Source organism: Pseudopipra pipra, chromosome 1 (assembly GCF_036250125.1).
Source record: "Pseudopipra pipra isolate bDixPip1 chromosome 1, bDixPip1.hap1, whole genome shotgun sequence".
Classification (NCBI taxonomy): Eukaryota; Metazoa; Chordata; class Aves; order Passeriformes; family Pipridae; genus Pseudopipra; species Pseudopipra pipra.
The window spans coordinates 8,628,351-8,645,813 of NC_087549.1; the positions used below are offsets into that span (position 1 = coordinate 8,628,351).

General features: G+C 35.9%; 1 protein-coding gene across 7 annotated transcripts in view; it reads right to left on the bottom strand.

Annotated features, from left to right (window-relative positions):
• EFR3A (EFR3 homolog A) overlaps positions 1-17,463 on the bottom strand; it is a 77,046-nt gene that overhangs the window by 39,660 nt on the left and 19,923 nt on the right. For all 7 annotated transcript variants that reach the window (XM_064644582.1, XM_064644572.1, XM_064644591.1 and 4 more), the window contains 4 exons: positions 14,085-14,161; positions 12,181-12,308; positions 11,149-11,299; positions 2,970-3,091 (listed from right to left, as the gene is read on the bottom strand). In XM_064644582.1, coding sequence (XP_064500652.1) covers positions 2,970-3,091; positions 11,149-11,299; positions 12,181-12,308; positions 14,085-14,161 — 478 coding nt within the window. The remainder of the gene's footprint in view (positions 1-2,969; positions 3,092-11,148; positions 11,300-12,180; positions 12,309-14,084; positions 14,162-17,463) is intronic.

Sequence of the window (17,463 nt, forward strand, 5' to 3'; positions counted from 1 at the left end):
ATGAAATAATAAAAAGAAAAAAATAATTTCAATAAAGGCCTTGGTCTAACTTCCAGCTGTTTTCATTATTTTGTTAAACAAAAATAGCTTGCAGGAAAATCTGTGCAATGAAATGAGTAGCAAAATAGTCTTTTTTGAAATGGTAATAACGTATTAGCCATTATAATAAATACTAGAAAGAAAATTTTACATCTTGAGAGTGGTACAGCTGCCAGGTGAAATAAGCACAAGCTTCATTAAAATTTGAAATTATTTCTATCAAAATCTATACCTCATTTTTTAAATCTTGATTTCAGTATGGACAACACACAACTATAGCCCTTGCTCAGTCAAATCCACTGAATTAAAATATTTGTCAGATGAAATACAGAGGTAACCAAATTTTATAATTAATATTTTTGTTTCTATTTCAATTTGTAAATACTTAAATCTGTAGCCTCCTATATTTTAGCTATTTCTGAACAAAATCACGTACATTGAATATGGATCTGATGCCATTCTAGACCTTTTGAGATAGTTTTAATAGGATTATATGCAAAGCAGGTAAGAAAACGGATGCATAAACAGATAGAAAAGCACTTGGTATTGCTGTACTACAACTACAGTGTAGTATCTAATGTTGAGTTTTCAATATAACAACCTAAGATTGACATTTAAGACCCAGAGCCTTCAGAAATCTCCCAATGAAACTTTTTTTTAATTATTAGATCTTAAGGCAATCAAGATTTGCTGATACTGTGGCTTTAGATACATTAAATACTAGCCCTGACCTCCCCTGACAAAAGGGAAATCTCACTTACTGGGGAGATTCCAGTTCAGGCTCAGAAGCCCACTTTACCTGACAACAACCACACATGTAGGTGAGGTTCAAGCTCCCACTCAAGCCACTCAGTTCAGTGGAACCTCAAGTCATGTAGGTGAACAGCAAATGCAGACGTCTGGTTTAGGATCAGATGAACTACCCCGTCCCCCATCAATGGTATTGACTGGTTGTGATACCTGCATTTAGAAATGTCCTCTGCAGTCACAGCTGATTGTTGAATTACCTCAGAACCAACAAACCTGCCATGCCAACTCCAAGAATGATTGCTGCTCACAAAGATCTCTTTTAAAGAGATACATTTAAACTGTCTAGGATGATGTGGAAAAAGCCATATTGCTATACATTTGGTTACCCTCAGTAAAAAAAAAATTCACATGTGGGAAAAAGGCCACACTTTTGGGTACTGGAGTGCCACTAGCACTAATTTCATGTTCTTTCTATTGCACAAAAGGATGAAAAGTGTGTGTTGAAGTAGTGAGGAAAGCGCAGCATCAAATTTCATCACACAGGAAAGGTTTCATTCCTCTAAACAAGGCTCAGACGGGGAGTAAAGCCAAGATTACATTTAATTTAAGGTCATGTATAATATTATGTCACTCAGATGAAATTCCTCCCTGTCTAAGGGTACATCAACATGGCAAACTGAAGCACAGATAACAGTACAGGCTGCCAATCTGGAGAGCAAAAGGTTAGCCCAGTTCTCTTACTCCTAGAGCAATGACAGTTTTGAGGCATTTTACTCTGAGATATCCTTGTGACAGGAGGATCATACTTGATATATGAATCAGGGATGTCCTAGTCACCTAACTTATTGATATTCCAGTTCATTACCAATATTAGCTCTCATTTGCAAGGGGTAATGGAGGTGAAAGTAATGCCGAAAATCCTGAGCTGAGCTTCATGTCTGAACCTCTTATGAAATGTTTTACAGTCAGTAAGTAGTTGAACATTTCTGGTTTAGTTTCACTAAACCTAAAAATATAAAATATCCAAAAGCTCATTGAAACCTTTATGAATACTATTTGCAACAATCAGTTTTAGGTAAATACACTGTACCTGACTGAAGCCTAATTTATGAGGTAGCTGCATGATATACCAGCTTCACTGGTGACACCTCTTTAAGAAGTTTCCATCCCATTTGCCCTTTGGTCCCCGAGTACAAGTCCTTAAAAAATGGATGGTGTAAACCCAAATCTTCCTAAAGGGAAAGCTGGTGGGGGCAGGGGTAATGGTACAGGCAAAGCAGGCAGATTTAATTCTGACCCTTTCAGAGTTTACAGCAGAACCCTACGCACAGCAGTAGGGTAACAAATAAAATGGCAGCAAATAACTAAATATAAGGAGGAATTATTTTGGGGGTTTATGTTTGGGGTTTCTTCCTCCTAATCAATGTACACAGTATTCATTCATTTTGAAAATACAGTTCACAGATCTCTGAAGCTGCAAATTTTCAGAAAAATCCTTATGCACTGCAGCTAATGTAACAACAGTACAGCTGAAGGGTGGAATAAATGCTCACGGACTTGTCATAGTTGGATAAACAGTTTAAGGCACGGAAACAGAAGAAATTACTACAACGGAGATGTAAATAATCTAAACTGAAAAGCCTTATGTTTTCCAAAATGCTCAGGAGTTAAACACCGATTACCGATTCCTGTGACGGACACATCCGCCAGGGGGAGCCGCAGGAAAACAAACTGCGGTGCTTACGTAAGAACGGAAAAATTTGGAATTCTCATCCATGCAGGTGCTTCAGTTTCACACACGTGAGCATACTTCAGACATCTCAGACAATTCAATTTTAATGCGTAATTCTCAAATAGCAATCTCCAAATATGCTTTTGCTGTTCATATAAGTAGCCCAGTTATTTCTCAAGTAAGTTATGAACTCAGACATTTACAGTAATAAGCGGTGCCTTTCGGGGAGAACCCACACAGTCTGAGAGGCACTAGTCAGGCAAAATTACACTTAAATATTCTAGGAATGCCAGCTACCTAAGATTTGCAATATTTGGTGCTATTTAAGAAGTCAGACTTTCATTTTCTTCCTGTGAACTACTCCATTAAATACCCTAATAAAAACTGTATTACACACAATATCAATGTGTCAAGACAGTTTTCTGTAATTCATACAGAATGCACTTACTCAGTTTGTATTTCTGGATCGGGGTAACACGAATGACACATGGCACTGAACCGAGACACAAAGAAGTCGTAGCGTCTGTGATAGGAAGGTGTGTCTTCCTCAATGTTGGCAAATTTGACAAACTGGAAAAAGAAATACATTTTAAAAAGTTTTTAGTATCAATTTCCCCAAATAGAACAACGAGTACTAAGCTTCATTTAAGAAGCAACATAAACCATCTGTATTAATGTACGAATCTAGATTTGACAACACTTTAAAGCTTCAGAGAAGAAAAATTTGAATTAGAGAATTTTCTTTTTAAAGTCTTTCCACTAGAACTTCATTTAGATAATGATGAAAGGGTGCAACTACATGAAATAAAACATACTATGCAATATGGAAACATCTAACACTTCAACACTGAGTGTCATCAATTGGTAGAATCATTAAGGTTGGAAAAGACCCTTAGGATCATCAGGGCGAACCATTTACCTAACACAAGTCCACCAGTAAACCACATGTTTAAATAACTCCATGGTGACTCAACCACTTCCCTGGAAAGCCTGGTTCAATGCTTGATAACTATTTCAGTGAAGAAATTTTCCCTAATATCCAACCTAAACCTCCCCTGGCACAACTTGAAGCCATTTCCTCTTTTCCTATCCCTTAAAATTTGGGAGAAGAGACTGACCCCCACCCAGCTACACTCTTCTCTCAGGTGCTTGTAGAGAGCAGTCCAAGCAATCAAATGGTCCACTGACACTACCAGGTTACCTACATTCTGACTTACCAAAGTCCAAGGGAAATAAACTTGGAGCCATACTGTCAATTCTATCTTGGCAAAAATGAAAAAGGAGTCAGGGAATTACAAGCCAGTCAACTTTAATTCCATTCACAGAGAGACACTTAAAAAAAAAAAAAGCCAATTTGCAAACATCTACCAAGTATCGAAGGGGTAAGCAACAGTCAACACAGATTTGTCAAGAACAAATCACATCAATCCATCTTATTCCTATGACAAGGAAATAAATTTTGTGAATCCAGATGAAGTAGCATCTGTCAAATCTTAAATTCAGTGATGCTATTGACAAAAAATACACAAAATTCTCAAAGGGAAGCTAGAAAAACACTGTCAAAAGAACACTCTCCATAAAGCAGATGGAAAGGAATTTGGAAAAAATCCCCTGGAAACTCTTGTAAATCATGAAAGTACAAAGTACTGAGTGAACTTCTGGAGGGGCCTGTCTGGAATACAGAAGAATTTCAGCTTCACTAGAGACTTAGACGGCAGAGTCGGCTCACCAAATTTGCAAAGAACACTAAGCTGGCCAGAGTTAAAGGCACACTTGACGCCTGGTTCGTGACAAACTGGAAACAGGACCTGAAAATGGAAGGAGGTTGCAAACCACCACTTTAAAACAGCTGTGCAAATACAAGCCAGAAACAGCTGAATGCAGAAAAGGAACTTGGTCAATGCTGTAATAATGGCATGAAAAACAAACCGATATATTGTGATACATCTGTATTGCTCATGACACCTAAGAAGAAACTTTTGCCATCTAATTGGGCCTAGTAAGCCCTTAGATGAAATGCTGCATCCAGCTGAAACATCAGCACTGAAGATGGTGATTAACTGATACAGTCCTTCAATTATTGAAGGGATGAACAAAGCTTTAGATAAACATCTGTTAAAACAGACTGAAAGACATTAAATTATCTAGTCTAGAGCTGCCTAAAAGATATCAATCTGACAATGTACAGAAGAAAGTTATAAAAAAGAAAAGAAATAAATGGTTTTCTTTGTCCAATGGTAATAGGAAAAGCAATAATGGGCTTACACTGAAGCAAAGCCTATCTAAGTTAGACATTAAAAAACCCTCCTTTCTAAAGTGAGCAGACTGCCTAAAGAGTTTTTGGATTCTCCACCACTGACAGTTCTAAGAACAGACTACAAACAGAAGGAAAAAGGAAAATGAAATGTCATCAGGAAAGGTTGAACATGGTGCAGGTTCTGCCCTGAAGCAGAGTGATGTCCCAGTAAGAACCGAACCCTCTGCTTTTACCCACTCCAGTGTCATTCTTACCAATTCCTAAGCACAGGCTGAGGCATTTCTTTTATACTTTCCATGATGCAGAACCTGCTTTTATCAGTACATTACCCATCTACATCTAGACAAGCCCAAAGCACTGTAGCATAATCTCCAGCACACTGATTTGGGGAAGTTTTGAGGTTTTCAAGTGGAAGTGAATGAAAAAAAAACAATCATTTTTCTACTCTTTTGTTTAGTCTTTTTCTGTTTTATCTAGAACACTTTCAGCTGCACTACCCACTAAAAGCTACAGTGGCAGTTGAAAATGATACAGTTTGTCAAAGTACATTCTCAGCTATTACTGAAAATGGAGCAAAATTGTATAATAGGAGTCCATTTTTATAAGTCATTCTGTTAGGAATATCCTGTATTTCACGTGGTAAGAAAGTGACAGAAGTCAAAAAGTCAAAATTCAATTCTGTATGGACTCCTGCCACACACTGAAAAACAATCCACAAACAGCACCCATAAGTTTTCGTCGATACAGTAAATAATGAAAATGAGTGTTTCGTTCTCAAGTGACCCTGGAAAATGCTTTATATGTCTTATGTCTCCCTGTTTTGTTTCATGGAATTGTTGATATCAAAACAGAGATAGATTTTTCAAATTCTTTTTGAAGAAAAGAATTTCTTTAGTTCTTACAACTTAATAAGGCATAAAGACCAACTATTATCAAAAATCCTAGACAATATGATCTTAGTATCATATTGTCTTAGACATTCAAGTGTTCAAGTCTGCAATTGATTCACCCAACAAACTTCCATAAAAGCAGGTAAAAGAATGGAAACAAAAAGTCTGTAGAACACAGAGCACTATGAGAATGGCTGTGAGAACAAAAATATTAACTCGTGTAGAATTTAATATCAACATTTAATTTAATATTACTTAAACACAAAATTATTTGATTGACAGGCTCTGCCAACATGAAAACTTAAACTCTAAGACCTGTTTTGCTTGTAGAAACAAAAAAAAAAAAGCAGATTTTTGCTGCCACAAAATCGCTTTTTAAGAATCAAAGATGAATTGAGCCCAAGAAAGTGTCAGGAACTCCGTTCTCCTCCTACATCGTGGTGCAGTTTTATAGCAGGGAAGCAAAGACCATGAAGTTACATCTCTTTAAATGGTATGCACAGGAAAATGTCCAGAAGGGACAAAGGTTTTTTATGTCCTTATGTCTATAACAAAACAATTTCTCTCACTGAACACGCAGCATTTCTGAAGCACGTTCCAAGATTATCATTCAGATGACTGAACATTTAGGCCACAGGAAAGCTGACTGCAATAACAGTTTTAAATTGTGCACTGTCATCTAGTTAAGTAAAAAATTTCTGTGATGAAATGGAATTTTAAGTTTTTACAGTACACATTAATCTATACTTTCTCTTTGCTTTGTAGTGCTGCTCTGACGTCATTACTGTTGTTAAACAAAGAATATTTTACTCCTAAGCACACATTTTTAACCGTACTTCAAATATAAAAAATATTCCACCCAAAAAAGGATAAAATTCTTAAGAAAGTCCAAGCACTTGCCTCGGATTTACTTACAAAGCTTTTATAGATGTAAATATGTCATTCAGTCATAGTAAATCCTTGCAAGCACCCAATGGCAACTTATGGAAGTTTTACCACTACCAGCATCTTCTATATTTCATAATACAGAAGGTACAGAAAGGAACTTACATTGGTAGTATCTTATTTACATTAATTTTGAAACCAAAAAATTTCAGTAAATATAAAAATATATAAATCTATCACAAAGTAAAGAAGAAACATATTATCTATTCAGAAGATGTTTGTTCCAGCCTGAGTCAAGACAGTTGGATCATATAACCAGGGAGAGAGAGATTGTGCAAGTCTTGCAACTAAATCGTGCAAGTTCTCAAGTTAATTCCTAAGGACATAATTTCTTCTATGTATTAATGCTGTTTTACCACTGTTATGCAGAGAGTACATTAGGAGAAAAATAGTAACTTTTAGTGGTTCCTGGATGTCTTTAAAGAAGGTCAGGTTTTTTTCATGAAGAATCAGGTTTTTTCACGCATCATATTTGAGTTTGGGTTATGTTATTTAAAGTATCCCCTGTACGAACAGCAGGCTGGATCTGAGCAGCATTTTTTTCATATTTGAGCTCCCTAGTCTGCCTTCTATAGCCTGGAATTTTCCCTTGCTTGAAATGGGGAAAGAGGTACTGACAGGTATCACCTTTTATGGACCAATGTATTTTATGGACCAAGTACGTTGTTATTATGAAACTATTACACTGGAAGACTTGATACCTTATAAACATAAGATTCTTACAAACCACACACAACAGGCTTCATAGTAAGTGTGAATGTATGTATGCACTTCACCAAACAAATGCCAGAGGACAAGCACTTCAACTTTCCTAAATAGAAAAGTTTAAAACACTGGATTCACACATTCACTTCACGAACACAGTATTAAAACTGTCACAGTAAATAATCCCATGATAAGGTTCTCAGCAATAGAATTGGTGATTTAGTTTAGTTGTTAATTGTTAAGGTCACCTGACACTTTCAGTTTTATCAGAATGGGATGGATAATTTCACATTCTGTTTTACTTTGTGTCACTCGGATGAAAATTATCCCGAACACCACATGTAGAGATGTATAACAAAGTTAGCAATGGTATGCTGGCTCCCAGGGCCACGTCAGTGGGGCTACAGAACAGCAAAATCAGAGAGCACATGTACGAGGGGGAGGAAAACTGCTTGTCTTCCTTTAAATAACAAATGATAACAACCAGCAATAACAGTCACCTCCTCGTGCACAGGAAGCTCAGCACTGTCACTTATGAGATAGTTATTTCACTGCTCCTAAAAAGAAATGGCCTTTATAAAATGAAGCACCCTATCAACTAAAGAAAGCATTTATGGTAAATAATCTAAAATAGATCTGCTATTTTTCAGACAAAACCCCAGTATTTTACTGCCAAAATACAAAGAATTCACTCCATCAGCATTCCAAAATTAGCTTAAAATGTTTCATATTCAACTGAGTTTTGTCAATATGGTTAAGATGAAAGTTTTACTAAATTACATATCCCATTGGTTTTGACCAGCTGCTCACTAAAGAAATTTTCAGCCTCTTCTTTAAAAAAATTGTCATAAAATTAAAAATAGATATAAATTGGATCTAGATAATTGTCCCCAACAATTTTGACCACAAGTTCAAAGACTTCAAAGCTTTTCACTTCTATCCTAGTAATATAACACTATGGAGCTAATCAATACATCTAATGATATGCACATGAGAGATGGAGATGTTTTACATAATACTCAGTTACTGAAATTCTGCAGGAAAATAAAGAGAGAAATTTAGTATTGCTGTAAATTTCTAAGGAAAAGCTTGTTGCAATCAGTCTTCAGATCCTGTAATACTTAAGCCAAAGAAATATCACTTCTTCCCACCACGTTTTTTCAGTTTCTTCATCAGCATATGCTATCCTAGCACATGGTTAATAAAAATATCTTCCATGACAGAAAAAGCCATTTTGAACCTCACAGACACTGTCAATTCAAAATCTGGTCCAAATAAAAAAAACCCCAACAACTATTCAACATACCCACTACTGAATTTCACCTGTTTTCAAGTATCTGCCAATATAAATAGATTTACAATTATGTTACAAAAAAAAAAAAAAATCATTGCTGCTGAAGGAAATAAGCTAGCAAAGCTTACATATGCAACACATAAAAAGTCACAGGAATTAACTACATGTAACCTGAAGATCAGGCTTAAAAGTATAAACATAAAACCCAAACAATTATATATCTAAAATGGTAATCTTCAGGTTTACTTTTTATAAGTAAATCAACTTAAAAAATAAAATTTAAATTCCAAAAATAATAAGAAGACAAACAACTGAGTGAAAGTTTGAATTTTTTTCTAAGACATAAAGCAGCAAGTAGAATAAGTTCTGCATCTAAAACCAGATATTTTGAAGTCAGCAAAATACTTTTAGAAGACAGCTGGAGCTTCCAGATCTTTCCAAGCCTTTAAACTAGAGACACCCAGTACACAGATTTGTTTAATTTGAAACCCTAACTTCTGAGCAATCACAAGAGTCCTGACAGCTGAAGCAAAATCTGCTTGTGATGCTGAAAAACCCTACAGCTCAACTAAGGAGATTTGAATATTACTTCAAAGACATCGCTGTCTTTGTATCCCAGCGAAGCTTTGGGATGGAACATAATCAAGATCTACTTATAGCCACAATATCTTTTTATGTGCAAGCAGACTACAAATTTGTAGGGGCCTTAAATTGAGTTTAAACTAAAAATATTATGGAAAGTTTTCCAAAGGTTGCCTGACTTTTCACCAATTAAAGACATTTACTTCACATAAAATTCGGTCTTCTCTTCTAGACAACAGCAGTTTCCACTCCAAAGTAGAAAATCAGAATATCTAAAGCACATGAAACATTTATTCAGTCACTCTACCATCTATTATTGTTGGGTTTTTTTTATTTGTTTATTTATTTCCTTCTGGAGGAGAGAAAAAAGGCTGAATTTGACTGCAAACTTTCTACATTCCTAATAAAATTGATTTAAGAATGCAGTAGGTCAGTGTCCTTGGTAACAGACAAGCTGTCAGTGCCAATACACTTTGCTCCTCTTGAGTCAACACAAAAAGACTCTATCTTTTGTCTTCATTAACCAGAGAAGGCACCTAGGGAAATTAGCAGAGTTAGGCTAAAATTAGTTTTTGGAATACTGTTGAAGAGCTATAAAGATTCACTTTCCTCACAGAAATTCACATTTTATTTAGGAAAACTTAATTATTTTCTGTTTCTGAGTTTTACAAAAGACAAACACAAATTATCTCCTAATTCAGGAAGTCCATTAATCTCCTTTGCTCATAAAAGACTCCCTTAGGAAGTGACAGGAATATCAAACAGATTACCCTAAGGTGGAGTTCTGTACAAGAACATGCCTTTCAAAGTGACACGTGTCTTGTACACCCAAGTGGAGGTTGGCAGTAACTGTTTGCCACCAGGGACTTCAAATGGAAAGTGATGGACATCTTGCCATTTGGCAGCCCGGGAAATAAGTTCCAAAGCTATTTCCCTAAGAGGCCTCACCCAGGCATTATTATACAAACAAATCAAAAGAAGGGTAGCCTGGCTTGAAGATAAATAAATAAATAACATTTTACATGTTTAATGAGATGTATATCTCATTACCCTCAGTAAAGCTGCCCTGTTAGTTTGGAGCACAAGGGGACACTTCTAGCCTACACAAAATTCTGCATTCTGCGATATCAAGAAATTCTACTCCAGAGCAGCATCACTTTATTACACCCTCCTATCTCCCTGAACTGCAACTCCCAACTGGGAATCAATCCCAAAAAAAAGCCCAACAGTTCTACTGAATCCATAAAGAACCCCATGCAAGCACTACTCTATATTCATGTAAAAACAATCACTCTAAGTGAAAACATTCCACATCACAATCCTGGAATTTATAAGATTCCTATTTTACCATCTGGGAAATACAATGGTTAGAAGGGAAGTATGACAGGACTGTAATGCTGATTGCACCCATCACTCTATTTGGAAAACTGGATCTCCAAATCTTCATTTTGACACTTTTAGTTATGCCCTTCAAGCAGAGATCTGAATCCTGAAATATTTAAGCCAATAAGATGGTGACATGTTGATTCTGAAAGGTACTTTTCAGCTAACAGGAATCTTTCTGTGTAGTGTCAATGCTGGGGAGAAGGATGTTACGTTCTCCTCGCACCATCACTCGTTGCTGGAGAGCCAAACACTGTCTCACCTATACACTGGTTCCAGGAGGGCTGCTTAAAGATTCAAAACATGAACTCACAGAACAGCATTCTTGCTCCTTCCAGAAGTCACTTCTAAAGGGAATGAGCCCAGACATCAAAAGCATTTGAGACATTGAAAGGAGACAGTTTATCTGCCTCCAGCTGCTATTTGCTCTGTGTTTAGGTTCAAGTGGTACCCCCTACCACAGACAGAATCTTCTAAATTCATGTGAACTGGCAGACATTTTGTGACTTCTGAAACTACTTTCCCATGCAAAGGTTTACTCTGATTTGATTTAGTGTCTGAGCTTACTCACAGAATTAGTTCCAAGGACTTGCAGCTTTGGTTCGCCTGATTCCAGAAGCTTGGCCACCATATGAAGGAAACTTTCCACAAATGGTTTTATGCTTTGAGAATGACAAGCCATCAGAAGTTGGTCCAATGCCTCCATGGCAATTAAAACATAACTGAAAATTAATTAGAGAGACTTGCATAAAGACGTATTGCATTTATCATTAACTCCATTAGTTCCTTCTTTAGGTCCTTATTACCACAAAAATTAGAAAAGAATGGAAGGCATGTATTTCCCACTGTATAAAAATGAAACTTAGTGCTATTTCTGACATATGTACTTTTTTTTGGGGGGGATGGGAAGTGAGGAATTGAGTGTTGGCCATTTACGCTTTCTATAAAGCTATAAAAATAGTTTTGGACATCACGAAGGCCAAAAAATGATGGTCTGTGATGGATATTGCCCTTCTTTTCCAACTCCTGACACTTCTTTGATTCAACATTTCCCACTTAAACATGATTCAGCCAAAAGCCCATGTACTGGGCTTACATGGCAAGGTTTTGGCAGTGAGGGGCTGCAGGGGTGGTTTCTCTGAGAAGACACCAGGAGCTGCCCACCATGTCAGAGAGAGCTCCAGCCAAGCTCCAAGATGAACCCACTGGTTCCCAAAACTGAGTCCCTCAGGGACACTGGTAGTGCCCAGAGTAAGCAGATATCCATGCTGCAGACTATGGAGGACCCCATGTTGGAGCAGCTGGATGTGTCCTGAAAGAAGCTGCTGCCCATGGAAAGGCTGTGCTGGAACAGGCTCCTGTCAGAGTCCATGGAGAGGGGCCCAGGCAGGACCTGACCCATGAGCTTTGCATTTTATTTTCTCCCATGTCTGGCTGAGTAGGAGGAGTGAGAGCAGCTGAGTGGGCACCTGCCAGCCTGACAAAGTTAACTGACCACAGAGGGACTGGGTCTGTCTTGCCTCCCAGACTTGATCAGAACAAACATGACAAAATCCCACGACATACAAGCATCTCTTTTCAATGCTGTGACCTCTCTCCTCACCCATAGCGGTGTCTGACGACATCCCTGCTCAGTCTCTCTGCCAGGTAAGCCCCAATTCGATCCAGCTTTTCTGGTGCAGAAACTGCATAGAAAGTCAACTTCTCCATGTCGGCCTTAACAAGACCATCCTAAAAGCAGAAATACAAATTATAAAATAAAAAAGTTCACAGAAATTATGAAGCTTTTGAAGTGTTTTTCCTTTAGTTGACTCAACATTTAAAGATTTGAGCCTTATTGATAGGAATAAGCTACCAAAAAAACCCAGTCTTTTGAGCAAAACTGCTGTTAGCTCAGCTACAAAAACCAGCAACTTAAAAAAATTATGTAAAATATTTTTTAAGGAAATGAAGCAACTATCTTCCTCCTCCTTTTTGATGAGGGAATGATTATTCTAAAAGAAGGTATTTAGTGAGAGATGTCACCAGTTCTAAGACACACTTCTTCCCTATTGGCATATGTCATTTTTTTTTTTCCCATCCCCCCAAAAGTTTATTTGATGCATAATTTTGACACTACATACAAACAAGATTGTAGTTTAAATATTTTAGATTGTAGTTTAAACATCTTATTTCTTCAGTGTCACATTTTGAATAATGCTGACCTACAGGGTACCCAAAAGCTATTTGCTAGAAAAAGATAAAAGATAAACAAATTAGATCCAACATGAACTGTAACATGGATGTGCTCAGATGAAGTTATAATCATAACTATCAGGTAAGCAAGATAAGGCTTTTTTGTCTTTTATATTTTTTTATTTTTTCCCTGGAAGTTCATAAAAACATTCTCTTTTTCAAATTAATGCATTTTATCAACAAGTCCTCTCATACTTTGGAGAAGGCCTGCAACTCAGTGAAACATCATGGACTGGCCTGTGTCCTGCACTGAAGCGATGAATATTAATCAAAGCAGAGACTAAGAAGTGCTAACTCAGAGCTCCTGTGTGAGATTTAAGCCATAACATTAAAACTGTGGCAATTCCAGGTATTTCTACATCTGTATAGAAAGAGTAGATTAGAACAAATAAACCTATAAAACCACATTGTTCTGTGCATACAATATACTGTATACACAGAAGACATTTCCTATGAAGTCAGTAACATGCAGTAACTAGCACTCAGTAACAACATATTTTAAAGAAAAGCCCACATACTTTGTAACACATAAGCCAAATATTATAGAAACGCCGACTGTTCTGCTTAAACTATAACAAAAGATGAAAAAATTTGGTAACACATGTAAAAAAATACAGTAGCAGAAGCATAAGCTCTTAATCAGTCTGAACTGTCACATTATTATGTATAGAAATAGGCATTACCAAATGGTAACACTGAAGTTATTAAAATAAATAACACACAGTGTAAGAGTTAAGTTTTAATAGAGCTCCAAGACTGTTGCAGTGAAATGGAAAGAAAAAACTGGACATGAGTAACTGGAGAATTTAAAAGACACCACCAAAAAAACCTTTTGGGTCACAACAGTCTACCAGAACTATGAAGTCAGTAAGTCAAGAATTAAAAGAAATCCTGTAGAAAACCAGAAAATGTGTACATGTGTAACCACACTAAAGCAAGTGTTTGTGGTTCAACGTACTTATGAAGTTAAGTGCTACCTCTGCAGCAGAATACCTTGTTGAATTAAATCTCTGTTTCTCTGAGCAAAACATACTAATTTTATTCTTCAATGAACAGCCCCGCTTTGGAAAGGGAATTAGACAAGATGATCTATATATGTCCCTTTCCAGCTAAATTATTCTACTAACCTCTGTTAAAGCTATGAAGAGCTAAAGCAGAATTTACTGTAAAATGTTAAAAAAGAAAAAATAAAATTAAAAAATTGCTAAAGCATTAGCTATAACCAAGAATTTCCAAACACCAATCCCTTAAAATTTTAAAGTCATCACTCACTTTTGGATCTTCAGGAAATATGTTATCCACTAGACGCTTGTAGCGAGGTCTTAGCGCAGCACAGCAACAGCAAACTCCTGCAGAGGGAATTACACAACGGGATTTAGAATGCAGTTTTAGGGACTCATTTGAAGGGACAAGCTGACAAGCACGGAGGAAAAAGATATACTGAATTCAGCTGCTTGTCACTCTCAGCAATAAGGCAGAATCAATGTAACTGAAAATTAGCACAAAAAAGTCAAATAAGCAGAACTGCTATCGCAGAAACTGTGAGAAAATATGGAAGCAACTTGGGTACTAGAAATGCACCTGCTATCCAGCCATACTTAAAAACACACAGAAAAATCAAGACATTTTAAAATTTAGTCATATTAACCAAGGCTACTTTAGTTGCTGTTTTATCTTCATTCTGAATGACTATTTCAAAACATCAAAACATGCGCTATGTTCATTCTTCTAAAAAAGAAAACTATGAAGTCCTCTGTTTTACAAACACCCGTATAAACTAATGTAAACCATAATACACAAAACAAGCTCTACCTTCCTTATCCCTTATCCTGCCTTTAATTGGGCATCAGTGAAAAGACAGTCACTTGGAAGTGGAGAAAGGTATTTTTTTGATTTCATTTCTACTTCTATGAGCACTAATCCTGCACTCATATAATCAGAACAACACGTGTAACTCCAATTTTATTAATTTTAAAAGTCATACTGCCTGCTCTAAAAAGATAAACCTTCAAAGCATTGACTGAGTTTTTTTCTAGCACTCAGGGCTACTAGAACCTTGGAATTAAGTTAAAATTCAGCACAAAAATAAAATTAAGAAAAAGTTCCTAAATATCTGCCCAACTGTTTTATCAGGATACATTTATTCCCAACTCTTTTTGGAAATTTTTGAAAATGAGGTTTTAAATGTTTCAGCTGACATATTATCAGACTGACTCACTGGTCCGGCCTCAGATCAACACTAAAGCAGCTCTGATGCATAAGAGCCACTAAATAAACAATAATACACTCAATAATAATATATCAAGTACATGCAGATCAGTGGCTTTCTGGTCTTTCATGTCTCAACTCCTGAAGGATTCAGAGTAGCTAAATACCTTACAGATACCTTACTAAAGGTATCCATTTCCATATTCCAAAAAACCATTATACACTTTACTAAAAATAGTAAAAACTGCAACACGATAAAGTGTATACTGGCAGAAACTTTGACAATTATAATTTATCTGCAAATTTTTCAGGCTGTGAAGAAGCATCAGACAAATATATTAGGACCTGTATTTTTTTTACTTAAGATATCTAAGTAACCTTAATTGTTTTTAATCATATTTATCAGAACATCTGGGAGATTCACAACAAAGACTTCCCCTGCTGTACTTGTTTTTATTACAAGTGTCTACAGGAGTAGACATTCTCCCTCTATTCCACCTGTTTATTGAAGCTATTTGTCTTTTGGACAAAAATGTATTCTGCTCATACTCTGACAACTTAATGCTTGCAATTACTTAAATAAAAACTACTATCAAAGACAGATCTGTGATTTTAAAGCCATACATTAACTCAAAGTTCTCCCCAGTGGTCTTGAATTCTCCCCAGCTCATGAATTAGAGAATCCAGTACCACCAGTAAGATCAACACTGACTTACGAGTTCAGTTAGTAACTACGAAAACAAAAAGCATTTAAGGAATAAATGACTGGAATATTGAGAATGTTTGTGTTAAATAGTGCTTTGTTACCACTGTCAAGTTCTTCGTATGACTCCTGCTGACATGTCCTACTCACCAAGGTCTAACCAATGTAAAAATAGACATTTACATGAAAGCTGCAGGTAAGAAGTAGCTAAAATCAAAGTTCTTTCATATGCAACTCGAAAATGTAGGTATTAAAAGATATTAGAAATCTACTTGACTTAAAATTGAAATAATTCACAGTTCTACAAAAATATTCTACTGAGAGCAATGCTGTGCAACATTTTAAAAGTAAAATCATGATAAGAAAGGAACACTTTATTAGTGTCTAGTATATCACTTCATATTGGGAAACTCCAGTAAGACCATCAAAATCCACCAAAACAAGACCTAATATAGTTAAATATTTCTTGAGTTAGGTATGCAACTCTGCACCTGGCTCAACACTCTCTGTACATGGTCTTCCTACTTGATTTTCTACCTTATGGTTGACCTCTAACTCTGGTCCAGAGTAAACAGCATTAGATGACTAAGTATAGAAAAACGTTCTTACACTAACTGTAGTAAAATATTTTGATATAACTACCTAAACTACAAAAAGAACAGGAAAATCTTTTAAAATAGTGCATGCAAGACAGAGGCAATTAAAAATACATTTATAATTAGTTTCTCTAAGTGATAGAAGAAAAAAATCTTTGCAAAGAACCACAATTTAAATCTTAAAATGGCGTTTTAAACCCATCATAAATTTAACATAAAACCTGGATACTGTTACTCCTTTGAGATGGATAAAAAAATATCAGATAACAGTAGCAACTCATTCTGGCCCCCTTAGCAAGTGGTTTCAGTTAATGGAAACTCAATATTATTGAAACACTGCTCTTCAAATTTATGGTACATAGTGAATTTTGACACAAGAAAAGGCCTAGCAGTAAGTATACTGAGTAAGCGCTAAAATTTTGTCTTCTCCTCATCTTAGATTTTCAGTAGTGTCTTTACATTGTTATGTATTTAATTATAGAACAGTTTACAAAGAAAAAACCCACAAACTTGCCAAAAATTTTCTGTCATCAAAGTATAAATGTAAAAGTAATATGGATGTTAATCTCACTAAAAGAACTGCCTAGATTAAACAGAACATTCAAATATCAGCAAATGAGAGTTAATCTATCAAGGCTTTCAGACTCCAAAGATATTTTCAGTAGAGAAATATAAGCAGAACAATATCAGAAATAAAACTGACAGGCACTCCAAAGAACATAGAAAAAAATGAAACAAAAGCAAAAACCAAAACGATTAACAGTCATAACACAGATTTTGTGGGAAAACTATTGATCATTGCTCAGTTATATCATTTTGACATAACCATGAAAGATTAATAAAATTGTAGGAACAGGTTTAGAGAATGTATGAATATAAAAAGACAATGAAACACAATCCCACAAAAATCATGTCGCAACAACATACATTAAAAATAGACTGAACTTATAAATAACTCATAAAATCTGGGAACATTTTTCTTCATAGATCAGGAAAGATGAATGTTGCAAAGATGTACAGAAGCTGACCAATTGAAAATGGATTCTCTACATCTTGAATAGCAATTTAACCCACATAAAAATTTATCCAAATAAACACATTTATTTCACACAAATAAGCTGTTTTGTAGGTCTATAGAACACAG